Source organism: Phoxinus phoxinus (genome assembly GCF_949152265.1).
Source record: "Phoxinus phoxinus genome assembly, chromosome: 1".
NCBI classification, from domain to species: Eukaryota; Metazoa; Chordata; class Actinopteri; order Cypriniformes; family Leuciscidae; genus Phoxinus; species Phoxinus phoxinus.
The window spans coordinates 51,971,935-51,998,237 of record NC_136876.1 but is presented as its reverse complement, the minus strand read 5'-3'; the positions used below and the strand labels follow the sequence as shown (position 1 = coordinate 51,998,237).

General features: G+C 37.9%; 1 protein-coding gene across 4 annotated transcripts in view; it reads right to left on the bottom strand.

The window, feature by feature from the left end:
- The window catches only part of cep112 (centrosomal protein 112), a gene marked incomplete at its 3' end in the record, with an annotated part of 233,392 nt that overhangs the window by 179,198 nt on the left and 27,891 nt on the right, over positions 1 to 26,303 (bottom strand). For 3 of the 4 annotated variants that reach the window (XM_079622922.1, XM_079622921.1, XM_079622923.1), the window contains exons 8-9: positions 25,755 to 25,826; positions 2,734 to 2,820 (exon numbers count right to left, since the gene is read on the bottom strand). In XM_079622922.1, coding sequence (XP_079479048.1) covers positions 2,734 to 2,820; positions 25,755 to 25,826 — 159 coding nt within the window. The remainder of the gene's footprint in view (positions 1 to 2,733; positions 2,821 to 25,754; positions 25,827 to 26,303) is intronic. The other variant, XM_079622924.1, reaches the window with a different exon arrangement.

The following is a 26,303-nucleotide window of genomic DNA, read 5'->3' as shown; positions in this document are numbered from 1 at the left end:
CAAACCTCCCGAAAGTTATTATTTTCTCTCTCTGAAAATCCTGCGGCCATCAGTGGATTATTTATCCTGCTTTTTGTCCATCAGAAGTGCACTCTGTTGCGGAGCTCATCATCCAGTGAGCCGCTGGCCTGTGGAAGATGAAAGCTAGCGGCCGAGAGCGAGGGAAAGAGGAGGTTAAAGGGAAGTTCCTGGAACATTTAGGGACACTTTCCCCATCGTCTCCTTGAAGAGCTCTCTCGGACACCTGTAGAGTCGTGACAGAGTGTGCAGGACGAGGTCCAGGGGCCGACGGGCTTTTAGCGATGACATGAAAGACAACGGTCTGCCAAGAATCATGTTACGGCTTATAAAGGGTGATGACATACACACATCCGTAAACCTAGGTCATTTAACAGGCACAATGTCAAGGTGTGACGCCACTGGGAGTGAAACATACAGTACAGGAGGAAGTCACATGACCGTTTTTAAGTTTTAGAAATGTATTTTAATACCTGTTTGTTTGATTGATGGTGCAACTCTGGCTTGATATTGGTGTTAAAAAAACAGTCTCAAGATGTGAGCAGTCCATCTGTGCATCATCAACATACTTATCAAGATATTAAGTCTTGTTTTCTGGGGAAATAAATCAAAATTAAGTGAGTTTTTGCTTAAAACATGCTAAATTATCTGCCAATGGGGTAATTAAAATAATCTTGTTTCTTATCGAATTTGTTTTTAAAGCAAAAACTTTAAAAACTTGCACATAATTTTGATTTATTTCCCCAGGAAACAAGACTTAATATCTTATGTAATTTTACTCCTCTAGTAAATGCATCTTGATTTAAGAATATTTAGATATTTGGACTAGAAAGCCTAAATGACTAAGTAAGCAAAGCATTTTTTGCAGTGAAACTCTTTTTCGGCCCCCGTTAACAGCAGATTTATGTATTGTTTATGACGAAATCTTATGCATTAGGCAAACTGAGATGGACTTTGAGTTTTTTCTTGCGTTTAATATAATGAATACACATTGTTAATTCAGAGGTCGCGTTAGACTTCCCCAATCTCCATTATTTTGACACAGTGTCGTAAAAATTCTGTCATAATCAGATTTTTTCATATTTTACTGATAATAAGCCTCTATGATAATAGGCTCTGTTTTTGTTAAAAATGTGAGAATTTACAGGACTAATAGGCTAGATTATGTGTTTATTTATTTATTTAAGAGAAAGTTGAATGTTTGTCCAATAAATCGCAATGCTTTATTACTTTTGATATGAAACTGAAGTCTCAGCTTTAAAATTCTGGACAGTATGGACACTAACAAAGTGCAATTACTTGAGTACTGTACTTCCTTTTTGGAGTATCTGTACTTTACTTGAGTATCATTTTTTCTGGAAACGTTTTACTTTAACTTCACTACATTTTGAAAGACAAATATCGTACTTTTTACTCCACTACATTTCTGTGAAGGTCCTCGAATAGAAAGTAGATGATGATTTTGGTTGCATTTTGGTTGGAAATGAAAGTGTGGTTGACGTCAGAACTCGACTGATGTTTGTTTCTGACGTCAACCCGATTTTCAACCACAATACACCGTTGGAGATTAACGTCAATCAGACATTGGATTCTGACATCAACCTGATTTTGGTCTTCTAAATGCGAATTTTGTCATTGTTTTGGAGCACACTATCTTATAGATAACAGTAAGGCTAACATATTCATACTAAACTGTAATGCGCCAAAGTTATGGAATACATTACCTGCGTCTATCAGGGATGCTGCTTCTGTGGATTGTTTTAAGAAACTTCTTAAGACATCTTTTCAGTCAAGCTTTTAATATATAAATTGTGTATTTTTTTATACCTATTTTTACGTCAATGTTTGATTGTTTGACTATTTTGTTCTGTATGTTGTAGCGCTTTGAGTATGAGAAAGGCGCATTATAAATAAAATTATTATTATTATTAAACGCCAAAAAACTGAGAACAGTCATTTGTGTGTCCGAACCCATTGTGGACGTTATTGAGTGACTTATTCAATCCCACGACTGGAACTGTGTTCTAGAAATACATGTGATATTGATATGAGGGTAGGCATATATTCAGAGGCATAAGGTACTGTAAGTATTACATGCAACAATGCAACAATAATAAAACAATGCATTGACATTTACTTTTATACTTAAGTACTTTTAAAAACGAGTACTTCTGTACTGTTACTTAAGGAAAAATCGGTCTTTACAACTTTTACTTGTAACGGAATAATATTTGACCAGTAGTATCTGTACTTTTACTCAAGAAGAAGTTGTGTACTGTGTCCACCTCTGCCATTTTATCACAAAATTCAAACAATAAATACTGTTTTGACGCTCTTTAAAGGGTTAGTTCACCCAACAATGTAAAGTCTGTCAGTAATGACTCTCCCTCATGTTGTTCAACCCCGTTAATTAAGATATTAGTGATTCAATCTGAGAGCGGTCTCACTCCTCCATAGGCTTCTGTTGTAATTGAAACTTTGCGGCCCAGAAAGGTAGTAAAGACATTGTTAAAATATTTATTTTTAACTAAAAGGTGAACTAACCCTTTAATGTGGCACGAGAGATTATATGGACTCACAGAGCTGGATTTGTGTTCATCTGAAGGAAGATGGCACGACAGTGAGTGATTGATGAGAGAATTTTCATCTTTGGGCAAAGTATTTTCAGAAATCTTTGTCAGGTTGATCGACTAAGAGTTGTTTAGTGTCCTTCACCTTCTGAATCTCGGCATCGTGCTTCTGCTGCATCCTCAGTGTGTCCTCCTGATGTTTGGCCTCCAAGACTTTAGTCCTCAGCTCAACCTACAAATGAAAAACACATTACATTTGTCTTGAAGTCAATGTGTAGTGGTAATGAATGTGCAGTGGTTTATTGCACCAAAAACACAATTTAGTTTTGCATGACCTTTTATTTTTACTCTTTCTGACCCCCTGTAGTCAATCATTGTATCCCTTAAACTCATCTTTGATCACCAAAGTGACATATTGAAAAGTGTTTTTCCCCTCTTTGATGCCTTACTGCCACATAAACTAAAAAGACTGATGAAAAGAGAACATATCATCCTGCAAAAACATCAATTAGTAAGTGTTTTAAACTACTCGACCACCTTTACTAGAATTTATCACGTTCCATTGTATTTATTGTGGTAAATGTTGACTAACGTGTTGTAGAATTTATAATAAATGATCTGTTAGTGAAGATTTATATTACACTGTGGCATGTTGTAGATATAGTTTATATGTGTAGGCTACTAAAAAAGAAAGAAAGAAATGAACATTGGTCTTAGCATGGTAATGAAGAGCCTTAACTGTACCGTATGATATTATTACTGTAATAAATGCTATAGTTAAACTTTACTATGTTACTTTTTCATAAGGCCAAGTACAAGTTAGAATCAAGAGTTTTAAAGTATGGATCTTCTTGAATTATTGACTAAACAATTGGTTTTCCCCATGTGTAAAATATTAGGAAAAACCTGGCTAATATCAGGAAATTAACATATTGATTCTAAGAACATTTTAAGTAAATTATTTAAGTAAAAATTCTGTCAAACTGATACGGTTTAATGTGCTCAAATAATATAAAATACATGCAAAGTTGGTTAATAACATAACTGCATGTGGATGATTGTCACGAACCACACACGGGAAGCAGGGGTTAGATCCATTTGCAGTTTATAGGGTTATCCGTACTCGTTAACAGTCCAGGCAGGGGTCAAAACCAGAGAAGCAATCCAAAAACATAAAACAATACAAAACGGGCAACAAAGCAGAACTCGGAAGTGGTGTGATATTATACAAGGACTCCGTGACAAACACTGAAACAGACAGGGTATACACAAGTGCAAACAAGGTGACGAGAAACAGCTGAAGGAAATTAACAATCAGTGACAGACAGGATTATGGGAAATGTAGTGAAAATGCCTAGACACCGTGAAAACTGAGACCTCTAGTGTTAAACCCAGGGAACCACCAGACACTGTGACAATGATACCACAAAAGACCATTTTGCAAAAAATAAATTTTTTTTTTCAAATAAAATATTTCCTATATCATAAATCGATGAGCTTCTGCTTAAAGGGGTCATGACATGGTTTTTTTTATTTTATTATTATGTTCCCTTAGGTGCAATTATAGTATTACTATAGTTTTTTTTACAAAAAACTTTTAAAATGTAGTGATTTATGACCTTTTCCCACCCTGTTTCTCATCCTCTGGTTCAAACAGTCTGTTTTGGGGGTGTTTCCCCTTTAAGAGTTCAGTGTTAACGCCCACTGTTATGATTGGCTAACGTCAGTGCCTATGCATCAATTATTAACGCCCCCAGCCAGAACATTTGCGGATTCGGCGTAACTGTTTATTAGTGGGTGATGCATGCGAAGCGATGGCTCTTGCAATGATAAAACCTTATTATGTTTGAGCCGGAATCAGAGGAAAATGAACCATCACCACAACAACGAAGACTGGATCAGCCCGTGTCCACATGGAAAGTGAAACTATTTTGAATTAATAAAAAAAAAATTAACCCGAGACACTTGAAAACGGATTATTGTTGCATAATTATCCTATAGCTTCATTTGCTAACAGTTTAACATTATTTAACTAATTCCAATGAAATGATAGGGTGTACCACGGACAAAAATGCATGCACAGGCCATCTTTGAAGATGCAGCATTGATAAAGGCAACATTTTTAATTTTCTATCACATGTAACGTTAGGCCTACTAGAAAGGCGACATATTTTAAGATTCTCTTATACAAATGTGTTTATATTAGCCATGGTAAAAAGTAAGTTTGCGTCGTCGTTATTGAGCCCAGAATAGTCGGCACGGACTTATCTTTGAGCAACCGTTTTCTGGCAAAGCCAAGCATCATATTGGGATTTTTTCCTCAAAACAGTCATCCTTAAATGTATAGAACACTGCCGTGACTGGGACATCCGCAAAAAATAAAATGCATCCATTTTTCCCTGACGACTGGATCTTTCAGCGTATTTAAAAAGTAGTTTAAAGTTTTAAATACATTACTTACAGTTTGCGTCGTCGTTGTTGAGCCCAGAATAGACGGCACGGACTTATCTTTGAGCAACAGTTTTCTGGCAAAGCTCAAAACAGTCATCCTTAAAATGTATAGAACAAACGCTTAAACGAACACTGCCGTGACTGAGACGTCCGCAAAAAATAAAGTGCATCCATTTTTCCCTGCCGACTGGATCTTTCGCAGCGTATTCAAAGATGTTGTTTGTCCACAGCCAGGAACAGCACATCTGCGGTGTCGTAATCTCCCTGTACACAGACCCACTCGCTGTCCGTCGACTGAACGCTTGTGAGGCGCGCGGCGCGCGGGCGCGACAACGATACGAAGTGAGCGTAGTTGTCTTGCGCTTTAAGCGTAGTTGTCTTGTGCTGGAGGCGGTCATATGCAAACGCTGGTACGTCACTTCGTACCGTGACGTCACTTCTTACCATGGATCCAGAACGAGCTGTATTTAGAGCTTGATTAAATAAATGATTCGTTTATAATGGGGAGGACGTCTTAAGCTATGAAACTTGCAGGACGTTTTAATGGTACAAAGACCTCTTATATACCAAAAGATCAAGGCAAATTTGGTTTCTCATGTCATGACCCCTTTAAAAACTATGAAAAAAAGGCCATTTAACTAAAAAATTGTTAAATGTTTTTAACCATAATGTCTACACAGAACATCAAATTAATGAATAAAAAAAGGAAAAACTTATTTCAAAAGAAATGTTTTTCATGATATGACCAATTTACAAAAAGCCAAAGTATAGCAGCGTCTGAATTACAGCGTTGGGTTTCAGAGAAACAACACCTCCAGCCTCGTTGCTTTTAAGATCACTCACTGAAGTCAGTTAGGACAGTTCAAAGCGAACACAAAACCACATGTATGGCACTGTGAGACATCAGGAAAGAGTCTGTCTGTTCAGAAGGACACAGATGATTAACACTGGACAGGAAACAGCAGAGAGCGGGAGATAAAGACTTAACACACATAATGATGACAGTTATGGAAGCTTGTTTTTATGGACACTTTTTTTCTCACAATACAAATCAGAATTGTGTGATATAAAGTCATAATTGTGAGATATAAAGTCAGAATTGTGAGATATAAAGTCATAATTGTGAGAAATAAAGTCATAATTGTGAGATATAAAGTCATAATTGCGAGATATAAAGTCATAATTGTGAGAAATAAAGTCATAATTGTGAGTTATAAAGTCATAATTGTGAGATATGAAGTCATAATTGCGAGATATAAAGTCATAATTGTGGGAAATAAAGTCATAATTGTGAGATATGAAGTCATAATTGCGAGATATAAAGTCATAATTGTGAGAAATAAAGTCATAATTGTGAGTTATAAAGTCAGAATTGTGAGATATGAAGTCATAATTGCGAGATATAAAGTCATAATTGTGGGAAATAAAGTCATAATTGTGAGTTATAAAGTCATAATTGTGAGATATGAAGTCATAATTGAGAGATATAAAGTCAGAATTGTGAGATATAAAGTCATAATTGTGAGAAATAAAGTCATAATTGTGAGATATAAAGTCATAATTGCAAGATATAAAGTCATAATTGTGAGAAATAAAGTCATAATTGTGAGTTATAAAGTCAGAATTGTGAGATATGAAGTCATAATTGCGAGATATGAAGTCATAATTGCGAGATATAAAGTCATAATTGTGGGAAATAAAGTCATAATTGTGAGTTATAAAGTCATAATTGTGAGATATGAAGTCATAATTGAGAGATATAAAGTCAGAATTGCGAGATATAAAGTCATAATTGTGAGTTATAAAGTCATAATTGTGAGTTATAAAGTCATAATTGTGAGATATAAAGTCAGAATTGTGAGATATAAAGTCCTAATTGTGTTACAAAGTCAGAATTGTGAGATATAAAGTCATAATTGTAAGAAATAAAGTCATAATTGTGAGTTATAAAGTCATAATTGTGAGATATGAAGTCATAATTGTGAGATATAAAGTCATAATTGTGAGTTCTAAAGTCATAATTGTGAGATATGAAGTCATAATTGCGAGATATAAAGTCATAATTGTGGGAAATAAAGTCATAATTGTGAGTTATAAAGTCATAATTGTGAGATATGAAGTCATAATTGTGAGATATAAAGTCAATTGTGAGAAATAAAGTCATAATTGTGAGTTATAAAGTCATAATTGTGAGATATAAAGTCATAATTGTGTTACAAAGTCAGAATTGTGAGATATAAAGTCATAATTGTGTGTTATAAAGTCAGAATTGTGTTATAAAGTCATAATTGTGAGATATAAAGTCATAATTGTGTGTTATAAAGTCATAATTGTGAGATATAAAGTCATAATTGTGAGAACTAAAGTCATAATTGCGAGATATAAAGTCATAATTGTGAGAAATAAAGTCATAATTGTGAGATATAAAGTCATAATTGTGTTCTAAAGTCATAATTGTGAGATATAAAGTCATAATTGTGTGTTATAAAGTCATAATTGTGAGATATAAAGTAAGAATTGTGAGATATAAAGTCATAATTGTGTGTTATAAAGTCAGAATTGTGAGATATAAAGTCAGAATTGCGAGATATAAAGTCATAATTGTGTTATAAAGTCAGAATTGTGAGATATAAAGTCAGAATTGCGAGATATAAAGTCAGAATTGTGTGATATAAAGTCAGAATTGCGAGATATAAAGTCAGAATTGCGAGATATAAAGTCAGAATTGTGAGATATAAAGTCATAATTGCGAGATATAGTCAGAATTGCGAGATATAAAGTAAGAATTGTGAGATTGAGGGCCCTATTTTGACGATCTGAAACGCAAGTGTCAAAGTGCAAGTAACTCTGTGGGCGGATCCCGGTGCTGTTGCTATTTTCCCGGCGGATAAATGACTCTTGCGCCCGACGCAAATCTAAAAGGGGTTGGTCTGAAGTAGCTTCATTATTCAAAGGTGTGGTTTGGGCGTAACGTGAAATAAACCAATCAGAGCGTCCTCTCACATTCCCTTTAAGAGCCGGCGCGCTTGTTTCATGGCTGATTGCTATTATAACGGCGGATTTGCCAGTGCACGCCAGGAGCAGTTCACAGCCGAGGAAACCGACGTTCTCGTCAGCGCCGTAAAACACAGAGAAGTGACATTGGGGGTGATGGGAGAAACCTGCGCAAATTAGCTTCGGTTAAACAGGCGTATAGTAAATGCAGGGCTCCAAACTGCGACTAAAATGGTCGCATTTGCGACCAAATATATTTATTTGCGAGTGAAATTTCTGCCAAGGTCGCCATTGGCGACAATACAAATTTACTCCCTTTGATTGTAAAATCTGCATCATACATGCATGTTTTATAACCAGTAGCCTATCGCTTCATTTGTTTTGTTAACGTCATGAAATGAGACGCTTTGTGTGAACTGAGTGAAAGCGCCAAAATATGAACGGGTAAAACGAATGTCACCTTTCGCGCCAGAAAAAAAATGTCAAAGCGAAAAATATTGGACTTCTTCAAGCAATCCTCATCTCTGTCAATCACCAGACACATTATACCAGACTGCATGACACACCTGCTAACAAAAAATATGCGATATTTTAAATGCGTCATTCTGTTAATAGAACGCTCCATATGAAAGTTTTTTTTTTTTGCAAAGCCAATCTAGCGCTGGCTCCATGACAAGCCAATAATCAGAGTTGTTCCCTGCACCGCACAGCTTAGTTTCTAGATGTAGAAACTAGAATGTTTTGCCGGACTGAACAAAAGCGAAGCGAACTGGACGAGATGAGACAGTGTCTGCGCGCGAGCAATAGTGCGCGAGAGAGACCGAGTGTCTGGGCGCGAGCAATAGTGCGCGAGAGACTTCAAATAACAAGAGACCTTTCAAATAACAACTACAGAATTTTATTAACTGACATCGGGATCCCGCTTACATGGGTACCTTCCAAATAAATCAATAATTTGACACAAAATATTGATTTAAAAACGATTGTATTGCTTCCGTGTCCATGACAACGCTCTGTTTTTCATGGCAACTGTGTCTTATCAAGAAATAATATACTGCATTCTACATTAGAATTTAACCAAGCCATGTAATAATAGGTAATAATAATAATAACAGAAGATAATATCTCTAGTCAATCCTAATAATTATTATAAATACAATGTATATAAAATATAAATACAATTTAAAATATTAATAAATTATTTATTTTTATTTATTCTGGAGATGCACTGAATTTTGGTGAATAAGAATAATAACAGAAGATAATATCTCTAGTCTATCCTAATAATTATTATAAATACAATGTATATAAAATATAAATACAATTTAAAATATTAATACATTATTTATTTTTATTTATTCTGGAGATGCACTGAATTTTGGTGAATAAGAGGACCCATTTTATTTTGATGCACATAAGCAGGAAATGTAGCACACTATGAATGTAAAAAGCAGTTATAATTAGCCTATGTGACAAATCAACAAATAATCGTGATAATTAATCGTGATATCAATATTGATCAAAATAATCGTGATTATCATTTTGGCCAAAATCGTGCAGCCCTACTGAGGTATGATCACGAGACACAAATTTTTTTTTGTGACTTTTGTTCAAGAGCGGGCAAAGAAATAGCGGGGAAAACGGAGTTCATTACAGGAACTAAGTTAACCATTTAAAAAAAAAGACACTGTGAGAAAACACGGGGACAGTAATAAGCATAAAAATGCACGCGATCACATAATCGCGAAGAATGCTCCACAGACTGCACCGTTAGCACGTGCAGTTTCTCGTGCATGCGAGCCGCGGGAATTTATTATTTATTATATAAAAAAATTATTTGACTGTATATAGTTCATAAGTCGGAAGTGATATTCAGTTCCCAAATAAGCTTCAGTTCCCAGAACATTCACAAGATGAAAATGCTGAAACTGTAAGAAGAGGAGAGACATGCACACAACAGGGTGACTAAAAGTAAATGCATTGTTATGTGGCTCTTAAAAAAATTATTTGGCGCCTGTTTTTTTCCCCTATAGGAGCCAATGGCTCCTTACTTGATTTTTTTGTTTGGAGCCCTGAAATGTGTAGCCTAATCTAGATTTTTTAATTTTTTTTATCTAGATAGATCTTTTTCACATCTTCACGGACACAACAATGATTTCCCTCGTGTGTTAATATTTTTCCTTGTAATAATGTATGATTTGCAAAAATGAAAACTGCTGCGTCTGTTTATATTAGAGAATCAAAGTGGATGCGCGTTAACATTATAGCCAAGCACGCGCACTTAAAATACCATATCACTAACGCGCAACGCGCCACTGTCTTTAGACAGTTTTTTTCCTGGTCAATGGCGCAATTGCTTTCTAAAACTGGAAAATAGCACCATGGAAGTTTTGCGCCGGAACACACTCCTCTTTGCGATGAACCGCCCCCGCGAGCGCAAGTTCATTTCCTAATTTACCGACGTGCGTCTGTGGAGGGAAAAGTCTGCTGTGCGCGGGTGCAAAATAGGAATGATACATGCGTCGGTGTTCAAAGTCAATTGCGCTGGGTGCAAGATAGGGCCCATAAAGTCATAATTGCGAGATATAAAGTCAGAATTGTGAGATATAAAGTCAGAATTGCGAGATATAAAGTCAGAATTGTGATATAAAGTCATAATTGTGAGATATAAAGTCAGAATTGTGAGATATAAAGTCAGAATTGCGAGATATAAAGTCATAATTGTGATATAAAGTCATAATTGTGAGATATAAAGTCAGAATTGCGAGATATAAAGTCAGAATTGTGATATAAAGTCATAATTGTGTGATATAAAGTCATAATTGTGATATAAAGTCATAATTGTGAGATATAAAGTCAGAATTGCGAGATATAAAGTCAGAATTGCGAGATATAAAGTCATAATTGTGTGATATAAAGTCAGAATTGTGAGATATAAAGTCAGAATTGCGAGATATAAAGTCAGAATTGTGATATAAAGTCATAATTGTGAGATATAAAGTCAGAATTGTGAGATATAAAGTCAGAATTGCGAGATATAAAGTCATAATTGTGATATAAAGTCATAATTGTGAGATATAAAGTCAGAATTGCGAGATATAAAGTCAGAATTGTGATATAAAGTCATAATTGTGATATAAAGTCAGAATTGTGAGATATAAAGTAAGAATTGTGAGAAATAAAGTCATAATTGCGTGATATAAAGTCAGAATTGCGAGATATAAAGTAAGAATTGTGAGATATAAAGTCATAATTGTGTGTTATAAAGTCATAATTGTGAGATATAAAGTCATAATTGTGAGATATAAAGTCATAATTGTGAGATATAAAGTCAGAATTGTGAGATATAAAGTCAGAATTGTGAGATATAAAGTCAGAATTGTGAGATATAAAGTCAGAATTGCGTGACATAAAGTCAGAATTGTGAGATATAAAGTCAGAATTGCGTGATATAAAGTCAGAATTGCGTGATATAAAGTCATAATTGTGAGATATAAAGTCAGAATTGTGAGATATAAAGTCAGAATTGTGAGATATAAAGTAATAATTGTGAGATATAAAGTCAGAATTTCTGAGAAAAAAAAGGCAGAATTGCGAGTTTATATCTCACACTTCTGACTTTATCTCGCAATTGCGACTTTACACAACGCAATTCTGTATGTAAACTCGCAATTGTGAGATAAAATGCCTTTTTTATTCTGTGAAGCTTCCACACGGTTGCTTTGTACTTTAAAGACAGATTAACTGTCTTCAATCAGTTAAATTACCCAGTGCACCCACTGACTCAGCTCAGGGCAACACTATACAGTATGGCATGGGAATCATATGGAGATGAATTTATGATCGAGGACCAATTTAAAATACAAGTTTGTTTTGTTTGTAACTGGTTTTTGATTGTCACCTGTACTTAGCAAGCAAACGCTAATTACCTTCCCTCACCTTGAGCAACCTCAGGCTTCCAATGTGCCTCGAGATTTCTGAGATCGAAAGTTCAACATTTTTCTGAACCGGCCTGTCAGAACATGCTCTGCACACACACACACACACACATACACAGAGGAGAGGTGTAAGCACACACTTCCGCTTATACAATGAGTGCTGCTGAAACTTTCGTCACGATGGCCGCCGGTCATTCCTGAAGCGGTGTCTTTCTTCTCATGTATTTAGGGAAGCATGTTTTGATGTGGCATGAGCAGGATTTTTGTGTGAGCCTCCCAAGCCTCCGGCTGACTGCGGATCAGGGCTTTCAACGTCTGCCACCAGCGTGGGACACGATCTACTGGCTTATCAGATCCGCTGCAGGGCACTGTACGGCCAGAGTAAACGAGTGTGTGTGTGTGTGTGTGTGTGAGAGATCCAGACGTCTGTAGGCCACAAGAGCATTCACAGAGCCACAGGCCAGATACAACACACAGGAGAAACCAACTCAACTGGAGTGGTCGCAAAAACTCCCATTTATCGCAAACAAGTTCTTACGCTCGCATGAGGAGGTTTTTCAGGCAATTCGAAACAGAAATATTTCTCAAAACTGCAATGGAAACAGTTTTTGCGCATTTACAGTCGCCTGACGTAGAGGACGCGGTGTGTTTGGACAGAAGACGAGACACAGTTCTTCATTAAACTCATAAAAGACAAAATAATGACAGGAATTCTGGATTCTGAACCTCAGAGAAACACAATCAAGATCTCGAAGCAGAACTGAGGGAGAAACTCCAGAAACTCCTCATATGAGCCGCTCACAGTATAAGAGTCTTTCCTGGCCATTAATGATTGGATAACACACACACACACACACACACACGTCTCCTTACATTAATAATAATGGCCAGTGCGGTGTCTGTGATATACTGTACATAAACCTACCAACATCCATTGCCATGATTTCTGGACTGATTATCGCGTAACATCGGTTAATGGAAACGCCGTCATTTCTCAATCGTTTTTTGTCGACATTTAGAAGAAAATCGCTAAAATGTTCACTAATCTGTAATGGAAACTGATGCTTGATCAACATTTTGGGAAACTTTCCATTGGGTTTGAGCTTCCTCTTTGAACGCTGGGTCAGTGAGAAAATTACTTACTGCAAAAAATATCGTAACATTATATAACAGCAATAGGGCTGTCAAACAACAATTCTGATTTTGAATATTCGTCAAACTAAAAAAAAAAAGAAAAAAAAGCGCATTCGAATGCAAAACCGTGCATACAAAATTGTGGTGTGTCAAGAGGCGCTAGACATGATGATGACGTAACTGACGCGGTTTGTTTTCGTTAGCTTATCCTGTATACAGTTGTTAATTTGAGAAATGGCTACACTCTACAAAATGCTGAGTTGTTTCAACCCAAATTTGGGTCAAATATGGACAAACCCTAGCCTGGTCCTAACACACTCTCGTACCTTTCATTTGTGCAGAGAGTCTGGCCACACTGTAAAATATATTTCCATTATTTGTAATCACAACTTTTTTTCCTTTGTCAAATCAACTTAGATAATTAATGTAGTTCAGATAACATCATATTTTGAGTTTCTAGTGATTAAACCAATCTCCTTCATTGCATTAACTCAATTGTTTAATTTCAATGAACTCAAATTTTTAAGGCAACCAGGTAACTTACTTTTTTAAGACAAACCAACAATATTTTTTTTACAGTGCACTCTCTATTGACAAGCGTTAACTACCTTGAAGGCGGGTACTCAGTTGAAGTTTAAAACTATTGGATCTCCCCAGAGCCACTCTGGATCTGGCGTAACCAATCGCTAACGTTTGGTCGTGACGAACCTAACACCACAAACTAGCGCACGACCTCAACTCCTGAAACATTGTCAACAAAAAGCGCTCAGCACTCGCTGAAGATCAAGATGAGCGTCTGGTGTTTTTGACGGACAATAAAATGTAGATGTAGTGAGTAGAAGTGGATTGTTTCTGAATGGCAGTTTGCTAGTTTGTGTTCGGGTAGTGCATTACACTGTCTGGAGGCTAAACTGAGTTTAGTTTAAACACAGATAGCAACGTGTGCTGTTCGTGTATCAACACCGTTGCAAACTTTATTAAACAAACAAACTTAAACTCAAATGTTGACAAAGACAGACTCAGGAACAGAACAACCAACATATATAACTACACTACTTAAATACACAGGAAAACAAGCTAAGCATAAGATAACAGCAAAATTTTAAAATACTACTGTTATTGTGCCACGAAATGTAGTTTTAAGAGTTGTTCAGTCGAGAATGTAGTTGTTTAAAGCTCAAATCTGTTTATTTATAAAGATAGCGCCTATTTAAAAGATTTGATCTGACGTTTCGGAGTTGTGAGATCCAGGCGATCACCGGGCGCTCATGTAACCCGCCGGGAACAGCCTCACCTCGGCTAGTCCTCCTGACGTCTGCCGCTGGTCAACGAGAAATGTTTAAATTCACAATCTATAGCTTAAAATACATTAACGACTCGTTAAACGTAGGTCAAATTACTTCTTTAATTATGTTACTTTTTCTTCATCTCGTTCAGAAATGTACGACTGCAAGTGTTGAGTGTCACATTCATAGTTAACATACAGCTGAACAATGTCATTTCTTCTTACACGCGGGCATTTAGTCATATTACAAAATAATGTATTGAGGCCAAACATATAAAATAAGTTATTGAGACCAAACATTTAAAATGACATTATAAACTGAAAAGCGGGCCTGCCCCCATTTACACGTCACTTCACCACGTGACAGCAGCAATCATGCTCCTGATTGGTTAACGCGCCGCGAATTGACGCCAAAGTAAAAAAAATTCAACTCGGGCGTCAGACGCGTGAATGTACAAAGCACCACTCGCGCGTATCCTGCCAGACGCTCAATTTGCGTCATTCTACCGCGCCGCGCTAAACGCCTCACGGTACTGATCCACTTGTCCGACATGACGCGTGGTGTCGCGACACCTCCCCACATGTGTACGTTGATGGGCGTTTCTCTAGTTTACCGCTATGGCCGTGGTTTTGAGCCAGCGGCCAGTCTAGAACAAAGGACCCGAGAGAGACTCCCCTCCCATCTCCATGTGCTTGCTTCTATTGGATAGCCGCGTCGCGGAATTCATTTGCATAAAGATGGGCATCGGCCAGCTTTTTGACCTGCGGCATTTTTTTAAATGAAGCACCGCCTTCCCGGAATGCTTTGCGGGAAAAGTCGCTTGACGTCACCCATAGGAATATAGTGGAGTGCAGCATGACAGAAGTGTCACACGGACAAGTGGATCACCGCCGTCATTCACGCCGCAGGACCTCCAGACGCGCGTAAACGCATCTTTACGTTGACTTAACATTGAAATCACTCGTGCCAGATGGTCAATTCGCGTCATGTGCGCGAACTGGAGGCGCGAATGAGGCGAATTCGCGTCTACTGCGCCGTGCTAAACACCTCATTCTCGCTACAGGACCTCCAGACGCGCGTAAACGCGTCTTTACGTTGACTTAACATTGAAATCACTCGCGCCAGACGCTCTACTCCCGTTTGATGTGAACGCAACATAATAAACAAGAAAAACTACAAAGGACTACAAAACATGGCACAGGAAAAACGGAGAACTTAAGTTGCCCATCCCTAAAAGTCTTTGGCTTGCCACAGAATACGATGTTACCGGCTATATTCGATTACATTGCTTATTCCTGATGAAGAGAATGATGAAGAGATGCATGATGATATATTATATAGACTCATTACATGCAAAGTGAGATATTTCAAGCCTTTATTTGAAATAATTTTGATGATTATGGCTTACAGCTTATGTAAACCCCAAATTCAAAATTACAATATTGTGAAAAGGTTTTAATAGCATAATCATCAAAATTATTTCAAATAAAGGCTTGAAATATCTCACTTTGCATGTAATGAGTCTATATAATATATTAGTTTCACCTTTTAAGTTGAATTACTGAAATAAATGAACTTTTGCACCATATTCTCATTTTTCGAGTTTCACCTGTAAATGGTCTAATGCTATAGCCAAAGTTTCCCTATTTACTGTAAGAGCAACCACGTGTCCCTTCAGATCTACTCTTTACCTGGCTCTCCAGCTGGTCCCTTAGAGCCAAACCTTAAGCATCACTTTAAGATTATTCTTACATTCTGCAAACTGCTCTAAATAACAATATCTGCTAAATTAATTTCATGTAAATGCATTTGCAACACGAACTAGGGCTGGGTATCGATTCGGATGTTCCCATTCAATTCGCAAGCTCTCAATTCGATTCGATTTCGATTCTCAACGAATATAGATTTAATACAAATCCTATATGAATAAAAAAAGAAGTGGTTAATTAATAAAAAGAAATTAACAGGCACAAACCTGTATATTAAACTCTTGGTTACACTTTATTTTAAGGTGTCATTGTTACAGTGTGATTATATATTTAAGTACTGAGTAATATTAATTAACTACATGTACTTACTATAGGGTTAGGGTTTGGTTGAGGGTTAGTTGCGTGTAATTATGCATAATTTACTGTTATTACTACGGTAAGTACATGTAACGTATGTAACAAGGACACTGTAAAATAAAGTGTTAAAAAACTCTTGTTATTTTAGGTACACTTACATTAAAACAGAATCCAACTCTATGGGCCCTATTTTAACGATCTGAAACGCAAGTGTCAAAGCGCAAAGCACAAGTAACTCTGTGGGCGGATCCCGGCGCTGTTGCTATTTTCCCGGCGGGATAAACGACTCTTGCGCCTGGCGCAAATCTAAAAGGGGTTGGTCTCATAGACAGTATATAAACTGGACACAGCGACCCCATAGGTTTCAACGGAGAGCAGTGAAGTCAATTAGAAGCATCACTTCCTGATCGCAAGGCGAACTGCGCAGGCTCAAACTGAGCTTGACGACGTAGATGTGACGTGAGCAACCTGTAGGTCTTCTAGTAGCTGTGCCGAGAGAAATCTGAATCATTCCCTTCCGAATCTCGCAGAGACGGAGAGCGTGGGTATTTGCTGTCCATGAGCTAGCAACAGGAGCAACTTTATCACTCTCTGTGGGCTTCTCCCTTGACTTTATGCCTCCACGTCCTCCCGATTGCTTGCGAGCTTCTCTGCCTGTCCATACGGTAATTTTTCAACTTGTGCGACAGAGTCGCGCGGGTATGACGCAATCGTTAGCCTGTTTTTACAAAAACTGCTTCTACGGGGCCATAACGTAAGATACAAGGTAATGGAGCTTTTTATACATTTTCGTGTTTCTTTAGAAATAAACAATGGACAAACGGTGTCTTTAAACGCCTCAGATGTGAAGTTATTCGCTGTCAAAGTGACGCCAAAATGAATGGGAGTCAATGGAATGCTAACAGCAGGTGGGGGTCCGCTAGCCAATGGCGGCGCCCAGGTCGGCTTCAATATCTTTCGGAACACTGCCCCCCTGGTTGGTCTGAAGTCGCTTCATTATTCATAGGTGTGGTTTGGGCGTAACGTGCAATAAACCAATCAGAGCGTCCTCTCACATTCCCTTTAAGAGCCGGCGCGCTTGTTCCACGGCGGATTGCTATTATAACGGCGGATTTGCCAGCGCACGCCAGGAGCGGTTCACAGCCGAGGAGACCGACGTTCTCGTCAGGACCGTAAAGCACAGAGAAATGACATTGGGGATGATGGGAGAAACCTGCGCAAATTAGCTTCGGTTAAACAGGCGTATAATAATTTGGGTAAATGTGTAAGCTAATCCAGATTTATTTTTTTTAATCTAGATAGATCTTTTCCACATCTTCACGGACACAACAATGATTTCCCTCGTGTGTTAATATTTTTCCTTGTAATAATGTATGATTTGCACAAATGAAAACTGCTGCGTCTGTTTATATTAAAGAATCAAAGTGGATGCGCGTTAACACGCTACATTATGGCCAAGCACGTGCCCTTAAAATACCATATCACTAACGCGCAACGCGCCAATGTCTTTAGACTGGGTTTCTCCTGGTCAGTGGCGCAATTGCTTTCTAAAACTGGAAAATAGCACCAGGGCAGTTTTGCGCCGGAACACGCTCCTCTTTGCGCTGAACCGCCCCCGCGAGCGCAAGTTCATTCCCTAATTTAACGACGTGCGTCTGTGGAGGGAAAAGTCCGCTGTGCGCGGGTGCAAAATAGGAATGATACATGCGTCGGTGTTCAAAGTCAATTGCGCTGGGTGCAAGATAGGGCCCTATATTTCAAATGCATATAATGAATAGACAGGATTTTGATTCAAGATGAAAAATGAATGCTGGAAATTGGACAAGTCAGAACATTGATCAAACACAATCAGGTTATTTTATGTTAAGAAAATTGACCCCGGCCATTTTAGGGGGGAATTTTTACTTTCCAAATTACAGACATGGCCGATTCGCACGGGATTAAGATCACAGACAACCTCAGCAATTATTACAAATGACTAGAGGTCACCAGGTAATACTAATCCAGTGTGAATAGGGCTTTAGTGTCTCAAATACTGCCTGTGTGAACGTGCAACAGGAGTCAAGCCAGTCACTGTAGTGACAGTGACAAAAGTAATATCAAAGAATAAATTTAAAAATCGTATCACTTTTGACACAACAAGAGTCCAATCGAGTTCACCCGTCGAATCTTTATTAACCCTCTGGGGTCGGCACACGCGCCGGCGCGTTTTGCTCGTTTTTTTTTACATAGCAGCAAAATAGACCTAAAATACTCCGTCAGTTTTGGTCATACAGCCTTAAGAAATATGAAAAAATAAGCTGTTAAATGTCTACTTTATTATGTGTCCACTTACAATCGAAATAAAACATTGTGCTTTTGTAAAATAAAGAAAGTAAACGGTGTGCGTTCTGCCTCTCCGTCTCCGTGAACTTTGTTTCTGAAGCACGTCTCTAAACTCAAACAAAACTCAGCGAATACCGACAGCTGTTTTTATATCTGGGTGTAGAGCGGAGCATTTTTTAGGTGTGTGTATAACACAAAACTGACGGTGGAGAACAGTGACTGGATCTAAAACCTTCAGACGACACACACACTCGCTGTTACCGAAAAGCGAAACCACAAATGAAAACGCGCAGAGCGGCTTCTCTTGCAGACCACAGGCATCCAGTTGTCCAGTTACTGTTGTCCATGGCAACACTGTGTTCACACAAGCGCAACTGGCACTGTGCCACGTTTTATTTATCGATTGCATTGAAAAAAGATATCACTTCAGTTCTGTTCCGTATTATTAATATTACTGTAATATTAACACATATTAAACAAAAGGCCAGTTACAGTTGAGCACAGTGTATATTCTCCAAATGTTCCCCTCAAATGCATGTGGATGAAAACACAAATGAACTTTGTTCAAAGCTGACCCACATATTTATGGATAATTAGGCAGAAATTCAAACTTGGCAGAATGATTTTTCTTAATTTAACTTGTGCATTTTTCTCCCTCAATCTATGTTAGTTGTGGCAGCGCATGTGTAATCGAAGACGGCCTCTTAACAACAAGACACATAAACGACTATTCAATTCCAGAATGCACTTCCATTATAAGATAGATCATTTTATCACTAAAAAACGCTCAGTTTTCAAGTAATTTCAGGTATGTGCATGAAAACAAGATTTACCTTGTGAACAGCATAAGCCAATCATAGTGCAATGGCCTCCTGTCATGTGACTTTCCCCCTTTTATTCTCAATTACCCCCCACCAAACGCTTTAGGGTCTGTTAAAACTCAAAAGCTGGTAACACTTTAAAGGAGTAGTTCACTTTTAAATAAAAATGTCCAGATCATTTACTCTCCCCATGTCATCCATGATGTCCATGTCTTTCTTTCTTCAGTCGAAAAGACGTGAAAGGACATCTATTATGTCTCTTTTTACAAGATATAACATTGGTCTTGGGTGTCCCCAGAATGTATTTGTGCACAAAATACCCCACAGATCATTTATTATAACCATTTGAAAATGTCATTTTTGGGGCCTGTTTTAAAACGAGCTGTTATGGTGTATACTACCTTAAATGTAAATGAGCTGCATATCCCCGCCCTGCTTTTGGATGAGGGCGTAACTTAAACATTCCTCATTTGCATACCTGTGGCAATAAACAGTCGGTAGAAGCAGAATGGCTGAATGTTTATTTTTTATATAAAATGACGGCTGGTTTTTCTATAGATAAGACCCTTGGCTGGGATCGTGTCGAGACTTTGAAGCTGCACTGAGACCGACATTCGGACCCCATTGAAGTCACTATATGGAGAACAATCCTGGAGCGTTTTCCTTGAAAAACCTTCATTTCTTTTCGACTGAAGAAAGAAAGACATGAACATCTTGGATGACGTGGCGGAGAGTAAATTATCAGGACATTTTTATTTGAAAGTGAACTAATTCTTTAACTGTTGACCATAACTTCAGTTGAACAGTGTCACTTTAGAAAAAAAGAACGATTAATGTCATATTTGATACTACATTGTTTTTATTTCCTCATTAAATTATCAGGGAAACGCCCCTGGTTGAGATATAGTCCAAGCGCGGGAGAAGATCACGCCCCTTAGAAGCTCCTAATGAGTATATATTTCACAATATCCAGACAGGCTTCATGAATAAACCCTAAAATGTCCAGACGCAATTTATAGAAACCAAACGCATAAGTGTATCTCTTGACAGCATTATCCGGAGGCTGTAAAGGATCTTCTAAGAGCAAAACACACAGTTTGCTACAGTCACCTGCCCTACTTCCACTCAACCCTGAGACACAGCTCTCGCGTCGCGTACGGTTCTTCTAGTGCAATCTCAGGGACCACATGAGACCTGTCAGAGGACGAGATTGCACTGATTGAAGCCGCGCAGTCAAACACATCCCGGCAGCGCAGACGCAAACGTGGGCGGCACTTTTTTCTTTTCTTGTCTTTTTTTTTTTTTTGAAGCTTCAATTGGTGCTTTTAGAAAAAGTTTGTCAAACTACATCAGTGGCGCTCTGAAACTCTCGTCTGAAAGGGTGCGGCGGGCGAGCGCACACCTCCGGGTTCTCAGATTCCCTGGAATCAGTGAAGCGAATGACATTGGTGCTTTTACTCCTGTTAAGCTCACAGAGATGCGCTGCTGTTTGAAGAGTAGACGGAGAGATGGAAGGGTGGGAGGAGGAGACGAAGGAGACGAGAGCAGCTGTTATGTCTTTTCTTTGCCCAGCATCGGTTTCACACATTTCCTCAGGGAGTGTTTTCACCAAACGTCTGCTACGTTTTAGCGCCACACTGCGGGTTGAGTCTGTGATTCCAGCTATTTTCAGAGTCAGAATATGGGTGACTTTTCAGCAGAAAGCTTCCCCAGACACACTGATGACATCTCAATCGAATCACTGGCTTGGCTCTATGAACTGAAATGTGTTAATGCAACAAAACAAAAAAATGTGATTGTCAAATAAGCAGAATACACCACAGAATAGGGCTTTTCACACTTGAAATAGTGAACCCTGGGTAATCCTATTCTCAGACGCCACACACCCATGGACTGAACGTCTGAATATGGCAAACACAATTGTGAAAACACTTTAGGTGTTGCAAAGTCGTCATCTGATTGGTTGAATTCAACACAATTTCAAACAAAGATGCTATGGTGCCAAACCCCCTCATGGAAAAAGCAAGCCATCGTGTTTACAACTGACAATGAACGCTTATTAGGATCGACTAAACGCTGGATTTCCCCCCAAAAAAATGTGATGTACACATACAATATGCTCTTTACAATATGTCCGAGAGTTTTACACATCGGTCTGTAATTGTACGGACATAAACGTTACATTTTCACGCCAGTGCACCAGTGCACAAATACATAATAAACAGTAATATTCACCAACATACAGTATGTTTTTACAAAATAATATTTTATTATGTGTGACCCTGGATCACAAAACAAGTCAAAAGGGTCAATTTGTTTAAATTCAGATGAATAAAAGCTGAATAAATAATCTTTCCATTGATGTGTGGTTGTTAGGATAGGACAGTATTTGGTCGAGACACAACTATTGTAAATCTGGAATCTGAGGAGCAAAAAAATGTAAACATTGAGAAAATCTCCTTTAAAGTTGTGCATTTATGTTCACGATTGTGCTGCATTCACTCACAAAAATACATGTTTTATATATTTACGGTAGGACATTTACTAAATATCTTCATGGAACATGATCTTAATATCCTAATGATTTTTGGCATAAAAGAAAAATGGATAATTTTGACCTGTACAATGTATAGTTGGCTATTGCCACAGATATACCCGTGCGACTCCAGACTGGTGTTGTGATCCAGGGTCACATATTTGCCTGTTTTATTAGCATTATTATTAATAACTCCGCCTTGTGAAATGCCACGAGACTAGAATCTTTTTGTGTGATGCTCCAAACAAAACACAGAGTAAGTTTTGAAGTGACTCTCTGACTGTGATCTCTAAAGGCTAACTTTAATGCTGTTTTTACTAAAGTTTAAATCATAACGTGTCCCACCACAACAAGATAAGTTAGCAAAACAGTTTTCAGGAAACGTATTGGAGAAATAAAGAGAGAACCCATCAGGTCAGATCGCAAAGAAAAAGTAAACAAGAAAAAAGAACGCCAAGAACGCAGAACAAAAGTAGTGGCGGTAATGAGCTTTGTGTTACTCTGCCCTCAACGCTAGTCGTCTCAATCAGGGGCAGCGGAGGGCAACGCATGCACCATCTCCCCTCATCAAAGCCCAGCAGCTCCCGAGGTGCGCTCGACTCACCCTTCACCCCATTACCTGGGAACGCTTCTGCAGACATTAACCCAAACGCTCCTCTTGCTGACACCTGTTATTAATCACCACGCTCTACTCCGCTCACAGCAAAGCTATGTTTTAATCTCAGAATCTCGCCGCTTAAAAGTGTGTGGAGTTAATGTGGTGGCTTAATCTTTCAAACGCCAGCCCTGGAGACTTAGAGGAATAGTTCACCCAAAAATGAAAAATAGCCCATGATTTACTCGCCCTCAAGACATCATAGGTGTGTATGACATTCTTCTTTCAGACGAACACAATCTGAGTTACATTAAAAAAATGCCCTGGCTCTTCCAAGCCTTATTATGGGAGTAAATGGGTATATTTTTTGGATTTTTCATGATTAAAGTGCTCCACACAGGTTAATAAAGTCCTTCTGAAGTGAAGCGATGCGTTCGTGTAAGAAAAATATCCATATTTAAAACTTTATCAACTACAATAACTAGCTTCGGGCAGACGGCCGTACGCATCGATTTACGGGCGAACACGGCGTAATGACGCACAACTTAAATTTGTGTGAGAATTGTGGGAGGAGCTTGAGTTTGTTGCCTGGCCCTGTTTGTTTGAACCGCAAGCTTACGCTAATCCTACATCTACGCCACACACCGTCAAGTGTTACTCTTGTGGCGTAAGTCGACTTGTGTCTAGTTATTTTAGTCAATAAAGTTTTAAATATTCATATGTTTCTTACACAAACGCATTGCTTCGCTTCAGAAGGCCTTTATAACCCCTGGAGTTGTATGGATTTACTTTAATGATGGATAGATGCACTTTTATGATGGATAGATGCACTTTTATGATGGATAGATGCACTTTTATGATGGATAGATGCACTTTTATGATGGACAGATCCACTTTTATGATGATAGATGCACTTTTATGATGGATAGATTCACTTTTATGATGGATAGATGCACTTTTATGATGGATAGATGCACTTTTATGATGGATAGATGCACTTTTATGATGGATAGATCCACTTTTATGATGGATAGATCCACTTTTATGATGATAGATGCACTTTTATGATGGACAGATCCACTTTTATGATGATAGATGCACTTTTATGATGGATAGATGCATTTTTATGATGGATAGATGCACTTTTATAATGGATAGATGCATTTTTATGATGGATAGATGCACTTTTATGATGGATAGATGCACTTTTATGATGGATAGATGCACTTTTATGATGATAGATGCACTTTTATGATGGATAGATTCACTTTTATGATGGACAGATCCACTTTTATGATGGATAGATGCACTTTTATGATGGATAGATGCACTTTTATGATGGACAGATCCACTTTTATGATGGATAGATGCATTTTTATGACGGATGGATGCACTTTTATGATGGATAGATGCTGTTTTATGATGGATAGATGCACTTTTATGATGGACAGATCCACTTTTATGATGGATAGATGCACTTTTATGATGGATAGATGCATTTTTATGACGGATAGATGCACTTTTATGATGGACAGATCCACTTTTATGATGGATAGATGCACTTTTATGATGGATAGATGCACTTTTATGATGGACAGATCCACTTTTATGATGGATAGATGCATTTTTATGACGGATAGATGCACTTTTATGATGGATAGATGCACTTTTATGATGGACAGATCCACTTTTATGATGGACAGATCCACTTTTATGATGATAGATGCACTTTTATGATGGATAGATGCATTTTTATGACAGATGGATGCACTTTTATGATGGACAGATCCACTTTTATGATGATAGATGCACTTTTATGATGGATAGATGCATTTTTATGATGGATAGATGCACTTTTATGATGGACAGATCCACTTTTATGATGGATAGATGCACTTTTATGATGGATAGATGCATTTTTATGACGGATGGATGCACTTTTATGATGGATAGATGCACTTTTATGATGGACAGATCCACTTTTATGATGGACAGATCCACTTTTATGATGATAGATGCACTTTTATGATGGATAGATGCATTTTTATGACAGATGGATGCACTTTTATGATGGACAGATCCACTTTTATGATGATAGATGCACTTTTATGATGGATAGATGCATTTTTATGACAGATGGATGCACTTTTATGATGGATAGATGCACTTTGATGGACTTCAAAACAGAAACAACCATTCACTGCCATTATAAAGCTTGGAAGAGCCAGGACATTATTTAATATAACTCTGATTGTATTAGTCTGAAAGAAGAATGTCATGTACAAATAGGATGACTTGAGGGTGAGTAAATCATGGACTAATTTTTTTTTTTTGGGTGAACTATCCCTTTAAGGGCCGATTCAAAAGAGTGTTTATCTGTTCTGGAAACGGCTGTTTTCTAGTGAAGACGAACACAGATGATGCTGTTTGACTGAAGTTGACCTAATTGAGCACTGCTCTTCCCAGAGGAAGTGTGATTACAGCAGGTCACGCTCACTATATTCAACAATACCAGGCAACTGACATCAAAGAGAAGCTTGTTCTATGGGATTTTCAGCTTAAACCCACATACAGCGGGAAACTGTCATCACAAACAGGGTTTGTAAAGCTCTTAGGAGAAGTCGGTGTCCCTAAACAAGCGAAACTCAGAGAGGCTGGCTTTGGTAAGGTGTGAGCAAGCTGTCAACCAGCATCGCTTTCTTGAGTTTATTAAAAGCAACCAGCCATCATACAGCATTTACTTAAGAAGTGGAGAAGTGACAAACCACAACAAGACAGCAGCACTGAAGAAAAAGTCACTGGTTAAGTGAAAATCCTGTCATCATTTAATCATGTCGTCCCAAACCCGTGGGGATGTCTTGCTTTTGTGAAGAAATTAGGACGTTTAGCAGAATTATGCTGTTCTTTTCCATGCAATGAGACTGTCATTGTTCATTTTTAGTTGAACTATAGGGGACTGGACCAGTTTGAAGACATTTACAGCACATTACAAGCACTTTGAGAGAACATCAAGTTCTTACCTCCTTATCGGCTTTCACTGGGGAGGTCTCGTCACAAACAGTGCTGTTTCTGCCAAGACTCGACTTGTAAATCTATTCATATAAAAGACAGACAAAAAATGAGCAAATACGGAAAAACTTGGGATGTCAAAGATAGGGATGCACAATATATCGGCCACCATTTTGGTTTCGGCCGATACATGTTCATTTTTAATGTCATCGGCCCGATAAGAAAATTTGTCCGATACATTAAAGCCGATAAATAATGTATTATTTCCTTCAGCTGAGACTCTTCAGATGCGCACTGTTCAACATGATGCTTTTGAATTGCTTGAAATATGATTGGAATCACTTCAAAAAAGGAAAATACAGTAAAGTGCTACATAAAATTAACATGAGAACATCATTATAATTGTGTGTTTGAGGCATGGATTTTAATGGTGAGACTTTTGTTTTTGCAATTAGGTTAAAATTATATATATATTTGGATTTAGATTTATCGGCCGATATATCGGTTATCGGCTTTCAAATATAAAGAATTATCGGTTATCGGTATCGGCCAAAATTTTC